This window comes from Canis lupus, chromosome 19 (assembly GCF_048164855.1).
Source record: "Canis lupus baileyi chromosome 19, mCanLup2.hap1, whole genome shotgun sequence".
Lineage (NCBI taxonomy): Eukaryota > Metazoa > Chordata > Mammalia > Carnivora > Canidae > Canis > Canis lupus.
The window spans coordinates 54,362,567-54,380,882 of NC_132856.1; the positions used below are offsets into that span (position 1 = coordinate 54,362,567).

The 18,316-nt window shown below is 52.5% G+C and overlaps 2 protein-coding genes across 11 annotated transcripts in view; one reads left to right on the forward strand and one right to left on the reverse strand.

Moving 5' to 3' along the window:
* CCL25 (C-C motif chemokine ligand 25) overlaps positions 1-14,926 on the forward strand; it is a 32,616-nt gene extending 17,690 nt beyond the window's left edge. For 2 of the 8 annotated variants that reach the window (XM_072787495.1, XM_072787497.1), the window contains 5 exons: positions 11,533-11,631; positions 13,457-13,574; positions 13,699-13,832; positions 14,160-14,285; positions 14,488-14,926. In XM_072787495.1, coding sequence (XP_072643596.1) covers positions 11,533-11,631; positions 13,457-13,574; positions 13,699-13,832; positions 14,160-14,285; positions 14,488-14,495 — 485 coding nt within the window. In that variant the 3' untranslated portion in view covers positions 14,496-14,926. Of the gene's footprint in view, positions 1-5,326; positions 5,838-9,726; positions 11,072-11,258; positions 11,632-13,456; positions 13,575-13,698; positions 13,833-14,159; positions 14,286-14,487 lie in introns of those variants that run through there. The other 6 variants (XM_072787501.1, XM_072787499.1, XM_072787496.1 and 3 more) reach the window with 6 other exon arrangements.
* A 1,490-nt stretch (positions 14,927-16,416) lies between these two features.
* FBN3 (fibrillin 3) overlaps positions 16,417-18,316 on the reverse strand; it is a 53,115-nt gene continuing 51,215 nt past the window's right edge. For all 3 annotated transcript variants that reach the window (XM_072787518.1, XM_072787519.1, XM_072787520.1), the window contains one exon: positions 16,417-17,411. In XM_072787518.1, the coding sequence (XP_072643619.1) occupies positions 17,073-17,411 (339 nt within the window). In that variant the 3' untranslated portion in view covers positions 16,417-17,072. The remainder of the gene's footprint in view (positions 17,412-18,316) is intronic.

Here is an 18,316-nt window from a genome sequence, read left to right on the forward strand (position 1 = left end):
GCTCAAAAAGCTAAACAGAACCACAAAGAACTAGGGGAAATCAGGAGAATGATGTTTCATCAAATACAGACTGTCAATAAGAAATAGAAATTATTAGAAAGAAACAAATTCTGGAGCTGGAAAGTAAGACAAGATGAAAATTTCTCTGGAGAATTTCAACAGAAGATTTCAGTGGGCAAAAGAAAGAACCACTGAACTTGAGAATTGGTCAAATGAAATTATCCAGTTTGAGGAGCCAGAAGAAGAATAAACAGAACCTGAAACCCCTTTTGGACACCAGCAAATGTATAAGTGGGTGTATAATGGGCATTGCAAAGGGAGAAGAGAAAAAAAGTATTCAAAGAAGTAGTGGCTGAAAATTATCAAATTTAATAACAACCATGAATCTATACATGTAAGAAGCTCAACAAACACCAAGCAGAAAAAATCAAAGGGATCTATACCAAGACATTAAAACCAAATTATTGAAAAATAAAGACAAGGAGGGGCAACTGGGGTAGCACCTTGGTGAGGAATCTAACTCTTGGTTTCGGCTCAGGTAGTTATCTCAGGGTCATGAGATCAGGCTCTGCGCTCAGTGCAGAGTCTGCTTGATTTTTTTCTCTTCCTCTGCCTTTCCCCCCTCTAAAATAAATAAATCTTTTTTACAAAAGAAAAAGGAAGGGCAGCCCCAGTGGCTTAGCGGTTTAGTACCACCTTCAGCCCAGGGCGTGATCCTGGAGACCAGGGATCAAGTCCCACGTCAGGCTCCCTGCATGGAGCCTGTTTCTCCCTCTGCCTGTGTCTCTGCCTCTCTGCCTCTCTCTCTCTTTCTATATGTGTGTCTCTAATAAATAAATAAAATCTTAAAAAAAAACTCTATAAAAAAAAAGGAAAAGGAAGGCAAAGAGAACCTTTATAAAGCAGCAAGAGAGAAGTGACTCATTATATATAAGCGATCTCCAATGAGCCTAACAGCTGATTTCTCATCACATATCACAGAGGCCAGAAAACAGTGAATGTTATTTAAAGTGCTGAAAGGAAAACCTTTCAACCAAGAGTTCTGTATCCGGTAAAACTAGCCTTCAGAAATGAAAGAGAAACTAAGATAGTCCCAGATAAACAAAAGTTAAGAGACTTTGTAACTAGTACACCTGCCCTACCAAAAAAATACTAAAGTCCTTCTCAAGAGCAACTCAAAGCCATATGAAGAAATAACACTGGAAAGGTAACTACATAAGTGAATATTAAAGCCAGTATTATTGTTTTGCAACTCATTTTCCCCCCAAGTATGATTTCAGAAACAAGGGGATAAAGTGAGAATTATAAAGATATGTTAATGGCAATACAGTGTATCAAAATGTAATTTGTGACAGTAACAATATAAAAGGGAAGGGATGCAGCTATATATGAGCAGAATTTTGTATGCTGTTGAAGCTAATCTGTATTAATTTAAACTGCATTGTCACAAATTGAAGATATTAACTGTACTCCTAGGTAAATAGTAAGAAAATAATGAAACGTTATTTTCAGAAAATGAAATAAGGGAATCAAAATAGTACGCTATAAAAAATCAATGGAACACAAAAGAAAACTATAATGAACAAATTAAGGAACAAAATAGGTATAAGACATACCTTTATTTATTTTAAGATTTTATTTATCTATTCATGAGAGACACAGAGAGGCAGAGACATAGGCAGAGGGAGAAGCAGGCTCCCCACAGGGAGTCTGATGCAGGACTTGATCCCAGGACTCTGGGATCATGACCTGAGCCAAAGGCAGACACTCAACCACTGAACCACCCAAGTGCCCCAAGACATACCCTTAAAACAAATAGTGAAAGAGCCGAAGTAAGTCCTTTCTTATCAGTAATTACTTTAAAGATAAATAGATTAAACTCTCCAAAGAAAAGGCAGACAGTGACAGAAGAGATAAGAGACATGATCCAGCTGTATGCTTTCCACAGGAGACTCACTTTAGATCCAAAGACAAATAGGTTGAAATGAAAGTGAAGGGAAAAGATATTCCATGTAAATAGTGATTAAAAGAGAGCTAGGATATCTATACTAATATCACACAAAATAGGCTTTATGTCAAAACTTGTTATGAGAAACAAATAAGAACATTATCTGTTTATAAGAGGGTCAGTCTATCAAGAAGATACAATAATTATAAACCTATACCTACCACCACCTGGCCAGCTCAGTGGGTGGAGTGTGCAACTCTTGATCTCAGGGTTGTGGGTTTGAGCCCCATGTTGGATGTAATTGCTTAAAAAATTTTTTTTCTTAAAAAAAAAATTGGTGGGGGGAACGCTGGGTGGCTCAGTGGTTTAGTGCCTGCTTTCAGCCCAGGGCGTGATCCTGGAGTCCCGGGATTGAGTCCCATGTCGGGCTCCCTGCATGGAGCCTCCTTCTCCCTCTGCCTGTCTCTGCCTCTCTCTCTCTCTCATGAATAAATAAATACAATCTTTTTTTTTTAAAGACTTATTTATTTATTCATGATAGACATAGAGAGAGAGAAAGAGGCAGAGACACAGGCAGAGGGAGAAGCAGGCTCCATGCACCGGAAGCCTGACGTGGGACTCGATCCCGGGTCTCCAGGATCGCGCCCTGGGCCAAAGGCAGGCGCCAAACCGCTGCGCCACCCAGGGATCCCAATAAATACAATCTTTAAAAAAAAATTTTTGGAAGTATAAACATATATGTACCAAACTACAGAGCCCAGAAAATAGGAATCAAACATTGGCAGAATTGAAGGAAGAAACAGATTCTGTTACAGTAGTAGCTGGTGGCTTCAGTACTCCATTTTCAACAGCAGTCCTAACCAGACCTACTCGATATATTGGGAATATTCCAGCAAACAACAGCAGAACACACATTCTTCTCAAATGCATGGAGTGCATCTTCTAGAAAGTAAATCACAACAAATATTAAAAGGTGGAAACCATACAAGCCATCCTCTCTGACCACAGTGGGATGAAGCTAGAAATGAGTGACAGGAAAAAAAAAAGCTGGAAATTTCTCAGGTATGTGGAATTTAAACACTACTTTTTTTTTTATTTCAGTTAATATACAGGATTTTATTAGTTTCAGGTATGCAGTATAGTGACTCAGCACTTCCCTACGTGACTCAGTGCTCAGTGCTGCAATTCCGTATGAATTTTAGAGTCTCTTATTCCATCTCTGCAGAAATGGGCATTGGTATTCGGAGAGGGATTGTACTGAACCAGTAGACCATGCTGGGGAGTACTGCCATCTTAAGAGTGTCAAGTCTTCCACAAGCAGGGAGATGCCTTTCCATTTCCTTGGGTTTTTAAATTCCTTTAAGCATGTTTTGCAGTTCTCTGTATTTTATAATTTTTGATGCTATTGTAAATGGAATTTTTAAAATTTCCTTGTCAATTGCTCATTGCTATTTTGTAGAAATGCAACTGATTTTCTTGTGTGTTGAACTTTTATTCTGCAAACTCTACTGGCTTTATTAGCTCTAATTGTGTGTGTGTGTTCTTCAGGATTCTCTATATATAAATGATCATGTCATTTGTGAATATCATTTATTCTTTCCCAACTCAATTACCTTCTTTATTTCCTTTTCTTGCCTAATTGCTCCCACTCCAGCATTGAGCACAGTGTTAAATGGAAGTGGTTAAGGTGGGCATCTTTTTCTTGTTTCTGATCTTAGGGGCACAGCTTTCAGCTTCACCACTGAGTGTGACATTCACTGTGGGCCTTTTTGTCTTTTTTGGTCTTTGTTTTTTTTTTTAATATTTATTTATTTATTCATTCATTCATTCATTCATTCATTCATTCATGAGAGACACAGGGAGAGAGAGAGAGAGGCGCAGAGACACAGGCAAAGAGAGAAGCAGGCTCTATGCAGGGAGCCTGATGTGGGACTCGATCCCTGGTCTCCTGGACCATGCCATGGGCCAAAGGTGGCGCTAAACTGCTGAGCCACCCGGGCTGCCCACTGTGGGTCTTTTTGTAAGTGCCCTTTACCATTTGAGGTTGAGGAAGTTTCTTTCCGTCCCTAGTTTGTTGAGTGCTCTTATCAAGAAAGGGTGTTGGATTTTGTCAAATGCTTTTACCTGCATCAGTTGAGGTGATCGTGTAGTTTTTCCTTCATTGTATTAATGTGCCATCTTAAATTGATTTTCAAATATTGAATTATCCTTGCATTCCCAAGACACATCTACTTGTTCATGGTTTGTGATCCTTTTATTTATTTTTTTAAGATTATTTATTTATTTATGAGAGACAGAGAGAGAAAGAGGCAGAGACAGAGTCAGAGGGAGAAGCAGGCTCCATGCTGGGAACCCGATGTGGGACTTGATCCTGGAGCCCCAGGATCCTGCCCTGGGCCAAAGGCAGGCACCCAACTGCTGAGCCACCCAGGCATCCCATGTGATCCTTTTAATATACTCCTGGATTTCGCTTGCAACTCTGTGTTGAGGATTTTTTAAATTTAATTTAAATTCAATTTAGTGAACATATAGTGTATTTTTAGTTTGTGGGGTATATGTTGAGGATTTTTGCTTCCCTATTCACCAGGGATGTTGGTCTATAGTTCTCTTGCCATGTCTTTGCCTGGCTATGGTATCAAGGTACTGCTGATATCATAGAATAAAATGAGCTAGGATGTGTTCCCTCCTCTTCTATATTTTGAGAAGAGTTTGAGAAGGATTGGTGTTCATTCTTTTGATGTTTGGTAGAATTCAGCAGTGATGCCATCTGGTCCTGGATTTTCTTTGTGGGGTGGTTTTTGATTGCCGATGCAATCTCTTTACCTTCAATAGCCCTCTTCAGATTTTCTATTTCTTCCTGAGTCCATTTTGGTAGTTTGCTAGTTTCATTCAGATTATCTAATTAATTGGTATACAACTGTTCATAATATTCTAATCTTTTTTAAAAATTTCTGTAAGGGCAGTAGTTATGCCTCCCATCTTAAAAAAATATTTATTTATTTATTTATTTATTTATTTATTTATTTATTTTTAAGTGATCTCTCTGCCTAGTGTGGGACTTGAACTGATGACCCCAAGATCAAGAGATGCATGCCCTACAGACTAAGCCAGCCAGGCATCCCTCCCCCATTTTCATTTCTGAGTTTAGTTACTTGTTTTTTTTCTCTTTCCTGGGTCCCAGTTTCATGTCATCTCAGCATTCATCAGATGCTATTGTAAGCCCATTGTTAGAAAAATAAAACTAAAATATCTCCATGACAGTAGGGACTAAATCTGTCTTGTTACTGTGTTGTAACTACCCAGCCTGGCACATAGTAGATTTTGGTAAACATTTCCTGAATTATTTCTTGTTGCTGTAGAGCATGAAAGGGACTAGAAAGGACCTTCCAAAAAAAAAAAAAGGACCTTCCTCACAGCCCCCGTAGGAAGACAAGCTACTATTCTTGAGTCTTCTCTTGTCTGGGCTAATGTCCCCACACTGCATCTTCTCATGACCTTGGCAGAGCTCAGATACAGACAGAACTGACCGCAACCCTCCCCCAGCTAACTCCGTCAGCAGCTCCCTAGCGCCCTTTTGATGAAGGTCACCCTTCTTGGCTCAGTAGGTGAGGCCCTGAATAGATAGTCTCCTCCCACCCCATCTTCCGCTACCCACCCCATCTCCCGCCCCAGCCATCCTGCACTTGGCAGGTCCCTCTGGCGTCCTGCTCTGTCTGACCTCTGCCTAACACCTGCTTGCCCTGCAGGTCTCCATTCAGTAGCTCTTCTCTCTGGAGACCTGGGGGTACCCTCTGCATCCCCACAGCCTGCACGCAGACATCCCTCTAGAATGTGGACCATGAATCCTGTGATTGTCCCCCCACCATCTGTGAGCCTCACATGGGGAGTGGTACGTCGATTATCTGTTCTCTCTCCAGCTCTCTGCATATCCTATGGCACCCGCTTTAAAGCATAGCTTTTATTCCTTTTCAGATATGGTGAGGCTAACAGATCAGGAGGTGATGGCCACTAAAAAGATAGAATGCGGGGTGTGTGTGGGGGAGATAGAATGAGGAGGTGCCTGGGTGGCTCAGTCACCTGAGTGTCTGACTCTTATCTCCAGCTCAGGTCATGATCTCAAGGTCATGGGGATCAAGTGCCACATTGGGCCCTGTGCTCAGAGTGAAGTCGGCTTGAGATTCTCTCTCTCTCTCTGCCCCACCTCCTGCTCACATGTGTATGATCTCTCTCTCTCTCTCAAAATAATAATAAAAGGATCGATTGCTACTCTCAGATCTCAAGAGGAGGGGGCACACCATGCCACACAGGGCCACATGGGGACAGCCCAGAGTTGGTCAGGAGGCAGAAGGGGTGAGGGAAGAACGTGGGTAAGAGCCTGTACTCTGTATTCTGTGAGAGGGAGTGGGTGAGGCAGCACATGCAGGCTCAGGCCTGGCTGGTTCGCATGATTTCAGCAGGCTCTGGGGTATAGGGGCCGTCCCTCAGTTGTCTAGTCTCTGGTTCTGGGATGATCAGGGCAGGAGACAGTGGCCATGAGTGAGATCCATAAAGGAGGGCACTCAGGCGTGGGCTCTGGACCCGCTGGTTTGCATATGGGAGGCGCACTCATGAGACAATTACTATCTCTAGGAATCTGCTAACCCTGGGAGGGGCAGGCCTTCTATCATCAAGTGGGCCCTGGCTATCAAAACATCATAAAAAAGACATGCTTGGAGCACAGAGGATTTTTAGGGCAGTGAAATACTCTGTATGGTACCATAAAGATGGATGCGTGTTTGTTGAAACGTACTAACAGATCAGGAGACGATGGCCATTAATGGTACTGTAGAATGTACAGTACCAGGTGTGGACCGTGAGGTAAACTATGGACTTTGGATGATAGTGATTTGTCAGTCAGGTTCACTGATAGTAACAAATGCACCGTCCAGTGTGGGATATTGATAACGAAAGCTGTCCATATGTGGGGCAAAGTGTATGGTGTGAAATCCCTGTATCTTCCCCTCAGCGTCACTGGAAGAATTAAACTGCTCTAAAAAAATAATAATAAGTCTTAATACAAAAACAAAACTGAAAAGAATCAGTGTAAAATAATGAACTGACAGGCATCTGTGGCGAGAACTGGCCAGCCCACCAGGTTAGACACTAGCTGCCACGTGTGGCTAATAGGCTGCAAAATGTACAATCAAGATTTACTATGTCAAAAAGGGTCGGGGCATCTGATTAACTGTTCTTATTTGATCATAATGGATCATATTAACATGTGGAAATGATAATATTGTTATAGATAGGGTTATATAAAATAGAATATTAAAAACTGTTTTAAAGACATGCTTTTTTTTAAAAAAAAAAAAGTTATTTATTTGACAGAGAGGAAGAGCAAGGGGGAGAGGCAGAGGGAGGAGCAGACTCCCCTGCTGAGCAGGGATCCCCAACTGGGGCTCGATCCCAGGATCCCTGAGATCATGACCAAGCTGAAGGCAACTGCTTAACGGACTGAGCCACCCAGGTGCCCCAAGACATGATTAATCCAGCCCCCAATCAGTACATGCAGAATGAAGGGGTCAGAGCTGAGCTTGGAATCCAGCCCTGTTTACTTGGGGAGATGACTTAGCCTCTCTGAGCTGTAGTTGGTTGTGTTTTCCCTGTAAAATGGGGATGAATATTAATCCTATAGGGCGGTTGTCATCTCAGGCCAGTTTCTTCGGAGGAACCCAGCCCATCCCCAGTGTTTTCCTGTCACACCAGGATTTGTAGCAGTGTTCCTAATCTCAGGGTATCTTGCTTCATATTTGCAGCTTGTCTTGTCTCTTGTACCCTGGGACCATCTGTCTCCTTCACTGCTTTTCCCTGGCTCCCAGCCCAGTGCCTGGCATACAGTAGGCACTTGCTAAGTGTTTCCTGAATGAATAAGATAACAAATGGCCCCCAACAGATGTTCAGTGAGGATCCGTGACATCACTGTCATCTTTCATGGCTGGGACATATCTGCTTACTCACTGCTATCACCCCGGGGCCTAGCAAATGGCTGGCATGGAAGAGGCACCCAGAAAATCTGTGTGGAAGAGGTGAATGGAGTTCAGCAGCTTCACAGAGGGTCTCCTGGAGGGCCCTGTGGGCCTCTCCCCTCAGAGCCCACCACCCTTTCCATACCACCTCTGCCTCAAGCCCAGCCTGACAGGCTCGGCAATAGGCCACATTCCTAGCTGGGGCAGTCCAGCTAGCCTGTCCCCCACACGTCCAGTAGAAACAGGAGGAGCACCAGGACAGAGGCCAAGGCTGCCCAAATCAGTGCTGATGGCCCAAGTCCTTCTAGAGGGCCTGGCCCCCATCTGGATAGTCACTGCAGCTACCCCATGGAACACAGAGACCCCTGGTCAGCCTGAGAGGGGAAGCCCCTCAAAGCCAGCTTTCCAGGAGGCAGCAGGGTCAACCACATCAGGAACACAGCGAAAGGGGTCACACAGAGACAGTCTATAAATTAAGTCCCTGAAGGCCAGCCAGAGGCTTGCAAGACATCATGGAAAAACCCCTTTCCTCCCTCCAGTTGTCTGGTAACCACTGTGCATCTGGGCCAGAGGGAGAGGCCACTAGGCACAGCAGGAGTCCAGGCCTAGCACAACCGCAAGGTGTGGGGCCGTGGGGAGGTGAGGGGGAGAGGGCCCCTGGCTGCTGCTTTCAGAGGCCACCTGAGCAGGGTCCTGAAGGCACCAGAGGTTCAGGAGAGCTGTAAGCAGCACAGGGATCTAATACGCGACAGCAATTGCAGGAGGACCCTGCAGCTGGTGGCACTTCGCCAGTGCCCCTGTGCCTTTCTGATGACTCTCAGAGCTTCCCTGACCCTCTGTCTTCTCCTCTGTGAAGCGGGCCAACACTGGACACCTGGGAGGGTTCTCCAGCAGAGAAATGGGAGTCGGCCTCCAGAGGGCCTCGCTCGGTTCCCCACCACAGAGCCCATCCCCCCCACCGGGTCCACCTGTGTGCACTCACTGGCAGTTCCCTCCCGAGGAGGACTCCCCCAGAGCTGAGCTGGGCTCACGGAAGGAAGGCTTTCGCGGGCCCTTCCAAACTGCAGGCCCTGGCAGGTGGTCAGTCCCTCAGCTTGGCTCAGCTGCAGGCTGGAGACCACCCCCAACGGCCCTCGCGGTCGGGGCTGGGGACCGGGAGGCAGGAGGAGGCTTCGGGCCACCGCACCCCAGCGCGCCCCAGCTGCGCTCGCGTCACACCTGTAGGAGCCCACCCTTAGCGCCTCCAGCAGCTGGAGGAACAGAGGGGCGCCCTCCTTCCCGGTTCAGCCCCGATCGTGAGGACCTGGCCGTCACACGCCGCAGCTGCGGTCGTCAGGACCCAGGGCCTGAGCGTCCCGTCCGCCTCCCTGACACCTGCGCCGGCCCCAAGACGGCGCCAACACCTGTCCGCCCGCGCCCCGGTTCCTCGATCACCCTCCTCCCGGTGCAGCTGCGCGCGGGGCAAGCCGGGCGGGGCCGGGAGCGGAGCGGAGGTGGGCTCGCTCGCGGGGGACCCCGCCAGGTCTGGGTCACGCCACGTCTGGGCGGCTGCGGGCAGGCCGGGGCAGGGGGCCGGAGCGGAGAGGCCGCCGGGCCCGCCACGCCGCGTCCCCACGCCCCCAGCCACGCGGAGCCGCGTCCCGCCCTGCCGCCCCCACCCGGAGCAAGAGGTCGAGGGACTGGGGTCGCGCGGGGGCCCCGGGGGACGGCCACGGGACCGCGGGGCGCGGGAGGGGCGGGGCCAGCAAGCCCCGCCCCTGCTTAGCCCCGCCCCACGCTAAGGCCCCGCCCCAGAGCCTCGCGATTCCGCGCTGGGAGCGGGCCGTGGATGTCCGAAGTGGTCTAGCTACGGATGCAAGCGGTAACAAGGTACAAGTTCAAAGCCGTCAGCTGTGACGTCTCTGCGGAGTCCCCTTCCTGCGACAGCCCACTCCCACCCGTGGCGCCCCTGGCTCCGTGAGCCACGCTGACCCGCTGACCCGGGGGAAGGAAAAACGTGCCTGCTAGATGGGTCCGGCTTTGCTTCGTGCCGCCGTGCTTACCTGGGGCGAGCATTTCTTTGTTGTGGTGGTTGTTAGCATTTTTCTCAAGAGAATATTGGAGAAAATTCACGTACCTTACACTGCATCCCTTGAAGTCTAAGGTTGTGGGGGCCCCGCCTGGCTGGCTCAGTGGGTGGGGCCTGGGACTCTGGGTCTCAGGGTTGCAGATTCAAGCTCCATGCTGGTGGGTTCCTGGCTGGCTCAGTCAGTTAAGCGTCAGACCCTCGATTTCAGCTCAGGTCATGATCTCAGAGTCTTGAAATCAGCCCCACTTGGGGCTCTGTGCTCAGTGGGGAGTCCGCTTGAGGATCCTCACTCTCCTGCCCCTTCCGCCACTTGCACTCTCTCTCTCTCTCTCAAATACATATATAAATTTTTTTTAAATAAAATATTAAAAAGGCAAGAAGAAAGTGGGTGCCTGGGTGGCCCAATCGGTTAAGTGTCTGCCTTTGGCTCAGGTCATCATCCCAGGGTCCTGGGATCGAGTCCTCCATGTGGTGGGAGTTGTGCTGGGTAAGAAGTCTGCTCCTCCCTTTCCCTCGACCCCTCCCCACTACTCGTGCTCACTCTCTAAGTAAATAAAATCTTAAAAAAAAAAAAAAAAGAAAGGGTACGGTTTGAGCATTTACTATATTCGCAGTTACAAACCCCTGTTCTCTCCCCTCCCAGCCCATGGCAACGACTGATTTTATTTCCTGTTTCTGTGGATTTGCTGGTTCTCAAAACCAGGGCATTTCTGTAGAGCTGTAAGGCTCCCCATTGTGCAAGGCAAAGGGTCTGGGCAGCCTGGGGCCTTTGGCACAAAGCAGATAGATGTAGGCCCTGGTGTGCAGCAGGAGAGGGAGTGAAGGGAGGTGAGAGGGTGCTCTGGGGAGAAAGCAGGGGCGCTGAGAGGACTGGACCAGGGAAGAAGTCAAGGGGAGGGGGTCCTCCGGCAGCCAGCCTTCAAGTGGCCTGGGTAGGCTGGGTCTGTCTGTCTGTGTGGTTCGGCCTCTAATCACCGAGGGAGCCAACCCTCGTCTACATCCAAGCACTGGAGAGAGAAGAGAGCCAGTGTTTCCTGCCAGCTCTTTGAAGTAAGTCCCCTTGTCCCCAGGTGCCTACAACTCCCTCCAGGTGTACCTTGACATCTGAGAGAGGATCTAGAAAGAGAAAAAATGGGAGAAGCCCAAAGCAAAGGAGGTGGGAGGAGGGAAGGGGGAGGGTGGAAGAGGGAGGGTGGAGGAGAGCAGGAGGCCACAGGGTGGGGCCCCATCTATAAAGGTTGTGAAGCGTGTTGCCCTGCTGGGCTGGAGAGCTTGGATATACCCCAGCAGGCACAGCTCCTGAGACCCCAAGAGGCTTTGGTGAGTCCTCCCTCGATCTTGGCTTGACACGAGCCGTGCGCCCCACCAGCATGACTTGACCCTATTCTGTGCTGCCCATCTCCTTTGCAGAGGGCCCTGGGGTTGGACTTGAGGCAGTGGGGGTGTCCCCACTGCCTGCTGCTGTCCATCTGGGGTCCTCATCACCCCTACCTCTCCCATTATTCCTCAAGACACCCGAGGAGGAGGATCAGTCTGCGCTATGAACTTGTGGCTCCTGGTTTGCCTGGTGGCCAGCCTCATGGGTGCCTGGTCTACTGTCCACACTCAAGGTAACGTCTTGAGCCATACCTACCCTGCCTCCCCGGAGCCCTCCTCTCCCCATCCATCCTTCCTGCCCTCCTCCATTTGTCCCTCCTTTCCTCCAGAAGCCTCCCCCATTCCGTCTCCACTACTGAATTCTGGCGGACAACACCCTCCCCCCCAGGGATGTAGAACCTCCTGGCATTTGTGCAGCTCCCTGGGGATGCAGACTCCCCCCCAAGTCCTTTCTTCCAGAGACCCTGTGATGCCTCTTGCACCGTCCGTGACACAAGGCCTCCCTGCTGGGACTTAGCCCAACCAGGGACTGTGGGGAGCAGAGACAGCTCCCAGGGGTGGCATAGCCGGGTACGGCCAGGGACACACTGCAGTGATGTGACCCAACAGGAGTAAGTCCCCCTCCACCCCCATAGACTACCCCGTGGTCTGGCTGAGAGTTACTACTCAGTCTTTATGAGCCCCGGTTTCCCCATCTACAAAGTGGGGCTCTGAATTCCCGCTGCAGAGACAGGACATGAAAATCCAATGGGCTGATATTTGCAAAACTCTTGGCCTAGGGCCCAGCAACAACAACGATAACCATTACTGTCATTAACAGGGAGTCTCTTCTCACTTCTCCCTCTACTGGGCATATGAGGATTTGGTGACCAAAGGCCAGTTCTGGGTATCTATCAAGAGCCCTGCCACTGTGTCCTATGTCCCCAGGATGTAGGACAGGGTCCCAGGGGAGGCAGCTGAGCCCCAGCACTGGCTGAGCAGGGTCCCTGGCTTGGTCAAAGCCCCATAGCCCACCCCACCCCCACCTGCCCTGCCTGCCCCACCTGCCCCTCACCAGGTCTGAGAGCCCTAGCCCTGCTTCCAGCTAACCTTACCTTTGCCCAGGATAGGGCTGGGCTTTTTTCCCATTGTCCTGCTATCAGAGACCCATCCCAGGAGCCAGGCCCAGCCCGGGGCCCTTTGATCCTGGGGGCAGAGTGGCCCCCTGGCCTGCCTGGTACTGCAGCCCAGGGTCCTTCTGACACCACTACCCCTTGCCCTCTGGGGCCAGGGCTTAGAGATGCAGGGGAGTGCTCAAGCCCTCCTGCTCCCCCATCCTTGCCAGAGCTCAGGGGTCAGCAGAGGGATGGGTCTCAGAGAGCCCTGAAGGCCTCTGCACCACCTGCCACTTTAGGTTCACTTGCTTACCCTGCCGGGGGGGGGGGGGGGGGCCTGCTGACACCAGCAGCTCCTCCTCCAAGCATACCCCGCTCTAGGTCCCTGCTCTTCCCCCTCCCAGCACAGATCGACCTCTGGGTCTCCCCACCAGGCTGGGAGATCCCCATGACAGCCCTGGGTCCAATTCCCCTCTGAGTCTGTCTACACATCTTGCACCCAGCAGGAACTCGAAATGCTTTCTTCGACCGATGCCTAAAGGAACAGAGACCTCCTGGTTTCTGGCCTGGTGACTGAGTGGTCACTCTGATGGGGAAGAGAGGCAGAGGCAGATGGTTCATAGAAGGGCCTGGGTGGGGAGTGCTGGCCCCTGGCCCACCCCTCAGGGGGTTACATCTACGCTCCTTGCCCTAGAACAGGAGTGGGAGTGGCTTTGGCCCCTCATTCATGTTGTGGTCCTGGGCCCTTCCCAGCCCATGGACCCCCTCCAACTCCTGCCAGCTGCCCCCCTATCAGGGGCCAAAGGTGAGCCAAGTTGGCCTCCTTATCAGCTGGGCTGTCTCTCGGCCTCCGCTGGGCCTGGGAGGGCTGTGGTATGTCTGCGGGTGCCTGCGTCTATGGCCGTCCTCGCGGAGCGCACGTGCACGTGCACGCGAGACACGAGCCCATGGGTCGTGCTTGCAGGTGTCTCTGAGGACTGCTGCTTAGCCTACCACCACCGTGCTAGGCCCCGCCTGCTCATGCGTGCCCAGGGCTACCAGCGCCAGGAAGTGAGCGGGAGCTGCAACCTGCCTGCTGTGATGTGAGTACGACTGTGGGAGGGGAGCCCGTGTGGAGGGGGTGGGGTTGGGGTGTGTGTCTCGTCCACGACTTTGCTCCCTGCTCACACCCTACCCTGGGAACCCTCTCGCCCCCTCCCCCCACAGATTCTTCTTCCCGAAAAACAAGATGCTGTGTGTGAACCCAAGAGTCAACTGGTTGCCAAATGTGTTTAAGTTTCTGGATAATCGGAACAACACCCACTCAAAGCAGCACCTAGGCTCCCGGAGAAACCTCCAAGGTGGGTGAGACCCACGCCCAGCATCTAAGAGGCCAACCCCTCCCTGCTGTGGGCTCCTGGGCTTCTCAACCCCCAAGGAGGGGACTGCAGTCCAGCGTGCCGACAGCTGCCTCCACCCCAAAGGGGGCCGATGGCTGGTGAGTGGAGACTGAGTGCATGACCGACTTTTTTAGCCAAGACTTTTTCTTAATTGTTAGAGATGGCAAACTCAAGCAAATGGGAAACTCATCCGCTCAAGTAACCAGCCAACGGCTTCAGGCTTGGGTGGATCCAGGTGCTCAAAGGGTATGGGTAGAGCTCTCATCTATTTCTTTCTCTCTTGGACAGACTCCCATCTGGGAGGTCAGAGGTCGAACACTGGAATGTCCAGGCTAGCACACTCCAAGTCCAAGTCCAGCAGGTCCACCAGAAGCAACAAGAAGAAAACTTCCTTCCTGAACATGGCTAATCCAGGTAAGGACTCTGATCATCCCTGCTGAGGAATGAGAGCTTCCGATCAGCACAGACTGGGTGAGCACCTGGACTCCCTTCCAGGACCAAGGAGGTTGGGTCTGGGGTCAGCCCTGCAGGCCGACACTTGGGTGGCTGTTCACTACCCTAACCCAGCTTCACTGCAATCCCGGTCACCTGCCGGCCTCTCCAATCCCCCCTGCAGGACCGTGAGCCCGTGCGTCTTCAGGATTAGCCCCACATGAAATGGGCTGGACCTTTCTCTCTCTACCACATCTGTCCCCTGGGGCTCTGGGTACCCCAGCCTCCCTGTCATTTGGGCCAGATCTCCGTGGCCTGTGCCTGAGCCTACAGCTGGCTCCCCCTGCTGTCACCCCTGGCACATCCTGCTCCTTGGGCAGCTGGAAGGAAGGAGCTGACCTTACTTACCTCAAGCCTGCTCCAGGAACCAGTCAGCGCCGGGCAATGGGGTCTTGCCGTGGATCATCGGCAATACATGGCCCACCTGTAGCCCCTTGCCACCCACCCTGGGCCACGCCTGCCTGTGTCCTTCTGGGTCCTTGCAGAGCACCAGTCCGTCCAGGGTTGCTCCTCCCAGGCCATGATTTTCTATGGTTTTTAAATAAATATTTGGTGTGATGCCACTCCTGTCTGTCGCGTCTCATTATGGGGTGTGAGGTGCTGCCCCAGTCTGTGTTGAAGCCCCTGGGACCATCCCACCCCTGGACCTGAGCTGACAGTCCTCACAGCTAATGGCTCCTGGGGGGCAGTCCTCACAGCTAATGGCTCCCCTGGGGCTCCTGGGGCCCAGGTGCAAGTCCAGCTGGTGACCCTGAGCAAACTGCTCACTCTTCTTGGCACCTCTTTCCTCGCCTCTAAACCAGGGGTCCCTGAGCTTGTTCTGCTCAGATCCCTGGGCTATATATAGTGAGACTGGCTGCTGCAGAGGAGCCCTCTGCAAGCTCCTGACAGGAGTCCAGAAAAGCTCCTGTTAAGTCAAGTGGACCAGAACTGGGCTGAGAATAGAGCCCCAGCACCAGACTCTAGTGACCAGTCTGCAGGGAGAGACAGGGCCACACTTCAGGGGCCAGGTCACTGTCCTGTCCTCAGGCAGCCTGTCTCTGCCACGAGAGAACATTCCAGATGAAAACCAAATGCTCCATCTCTAAAGGACAAGAGGCGGTCTGGGGTCACTGGGTCACACCTGCGCCCCACTAGGCTCTGTAGACGACTTGGGCTGATTCTACAAACTCTCTAAGCCTTGCTTCCACCCCCTGTGAAATGGGTGACGTCACTGCTTTTCTCATACAAGTTATTGGGGACTAAGTACACTAGTATCAGGGTGCACCTGGCTGGGTCTGTAGAGCATGTGACCCTTGACATCCGGGTTGTAAGTTCCAGCCCCATGCTGGGTATAGAGATTATTTTTAAAATGAACTAATTATTATTATTTTTTAAGTACTACCGTCTGTGCCACGCACAGCATGCGCATGTGTGGACCACACATCGATGGTTTCCTGGCGTCGAGCTGGGCTGCCGGGTCAGGTAGATGCAGCCTAGCCCGGAACCGGGCAGGATGGCCCGGCTGGGGGACAGCAGCGAGGCTGGCGCAGCTGCCCTATTTTGAACCCAGGCTCTGCTACCTGCAAGCTGTAGTCCCCTTGGCCAGCTTGCTTAACCTCTGCGAGCCGGTTCTCCAGTCTGTAAAGTGGGGATGAGCATACCAGCCCCTATTCCCCACAGTTGCGATGACAACTAAACCAGTTCAGCAGGAATGGTGACCTGGCACGTCGTGTGTGGTCAGGCAGCAAGAGCCGAGAGCCGTTGTCGTCAGTACTAGCAGACCCACGAGGGCTTGCGGTGGTGGCCACCCGCAGCCTGGCTCTGTGCCACTCACGGGTGGCAAGTCTGCAGAACCCGCCTGCACCCTGGGACCGTGTCCCCCACTTCCTCAGGTGGAAGGTGACCTTCACCTGTGTCTTACCTGCCCGCTTTCTCCTCAGAGCCCCGGGCTGAAGTCCAGCCTTCCAAAGCTCCCACCCCTGAGGCCTCTTGCTCCCTGACCCAGGGGCCCAACCTGGCCCTGCTGACGGCAGCGTCTCCTGACTTCCAGAACACGCCAAAGAGGCCGATGTAACCCAAAATAACTTTATTGTCGTCTCTGCTTCTGATATAAAAGCACCTCGGCATCCTAGCCCACCTGACCAGGGGCCTGGGGAATGACTGTGTGTCACCAACCCCAGCCGGGGCCCCACGGGCTCTTTGGCTTGGAGGGTCCAGCCCCAGGCCCACCCAGCCACCCGTTCCCGGGGCCCACTGGCCCCTGGGGGAGAGCCACAGCGCACAGTGCAGAAGTGAACGCCTGAGATTGACCAGATTTAGGGAATCGCAGGCCCCTCCTTGCCCCTGGTTGGCGGGGGAAGGTGCATGCTGCAGCTTCCGGCAGTCTCTAGGGAAGACTGAAGGTTGGGGTCCCCCTGGGCAGCGGCTGGGTTCGCCTGAGGTCGCAGAATCGTATGTTACTCTTCCTGAGTTTTGGGGTTCCACCTGGTCAGCGATCCCATTGCCGGTGGGATCAGTCCCTCCACTCCAGAATCTGGCACTCTGAAGAGGAGGAGGAGTAGGGGCCCTGGGGCACACCTCCACACCAGATGTGCAGCGAGCGGAGTGACCTCAGTTTCCCCAAAATCCCGCCGGAAGAGGCAAGGATGGGGCAGCGCCCGTGCAGGGGTCCAGAGAGGGGGCTGCGGGAGGGGCCTGGGTCCGGCGGCGGGTGCGGGCTCCTTTCAGCTACAGCAGCTGCAGCTGTACCTTTAACCGCAAGGCCCCGCCGCTGGGCACCCGCTGCCCCTCCGGCCAGGTGCCCCAGGGCCCTGCCACGCTCACCACCTCCAGCCGGTAGGTTCCAGGCCCGGGCCTGCGACGCCCCAGCTGCAGGGAGCTGAGGCCCTGGAGGTGATGCATGCGGAAGAAACCTGGCCCGTTGCCGCGGGCGATGACATAGTGGACCCGTCCCCCCAGGCTCTCCAGTGCTGGCCGCAGCTCCAGGATGTGCCTAGCGGGGCTCAGGCGGGAGAGGTTCAGGCCCAAGGTCAGCGGGGCCTCGGAGTCAAGGCTGGCCAGGCTCACCTGTGGGCAAAGACCAGGCAGGTGATGGTCAGGTGGGGAGGATGGGAATGCAGTGGGTAGGGGCCACAGGGTCACGGCCAAGGGGAGATTTCAGCCAGTCTCTCAAGCGGAGGACAATCTGGAACCCTCTCCGCCCTGACCTCTGTCTAGGCCTCCATCTGCAAGGCCGAGCCTCAGCTTGGGCCACAGACAGAGGCATGAGGATGGCGGAGGCTGGTCCCCCAGTGGAAAGCAAAGATGGGCAGGTAGATGCTCAGGCCTACACAGTGAGAGAGGCACGAGACCAGAGGAGCTGCTGGATAGCTTTCCGGTTCCCGGGGTGGGGGAGGGGGTGGGTTACTACGCTTCCTGCATCTGGGCTCTTTGAGAGCACCCTGTGTGTAGATGACAAACCCCTCTTTATGCGAGCGGCTCTGAGTGCGCTCCTGGTCCTGGCAGCCAGACAGGGCCCTGAATAAGCCAGTGGCCTCAATGGCAGGCTGACCCGGGCTGGGTGACGGGCTGGGTGACAGGCTGGGTGATGTAGCCAGTCCTACAGGAGGTGATCTGTTTTCTCCTCGGCTCTGGGCAGGGCTGGGTTTGTTCCCTGCCTCATTTACATGATGAGGAGTGCTTGATGGCTGGGCTCCTGTGAAAGCTCTTCCTCTTACCCCGCCCCTGGGTTCTGGGGCCTAGGCCCTGGCCCCAGGGAGTGTTGCTCAGACGTGCGCTCTTGCTGACACCTGCTGGCAGTTAGTGGGTATTGCAGGCAAAGCCCCAGGGCCAGCCCACCTCAGCCCAGATTCGCTGGGGGGGCGCCCATCCCAGGAGCCCCCACAACCACTGCATTCACTCACTACAGACACAGCTTACAGAAAACAGTGGTAACGATGGGGTTACAGATACGGCCACTCTTTTCCAGGAAA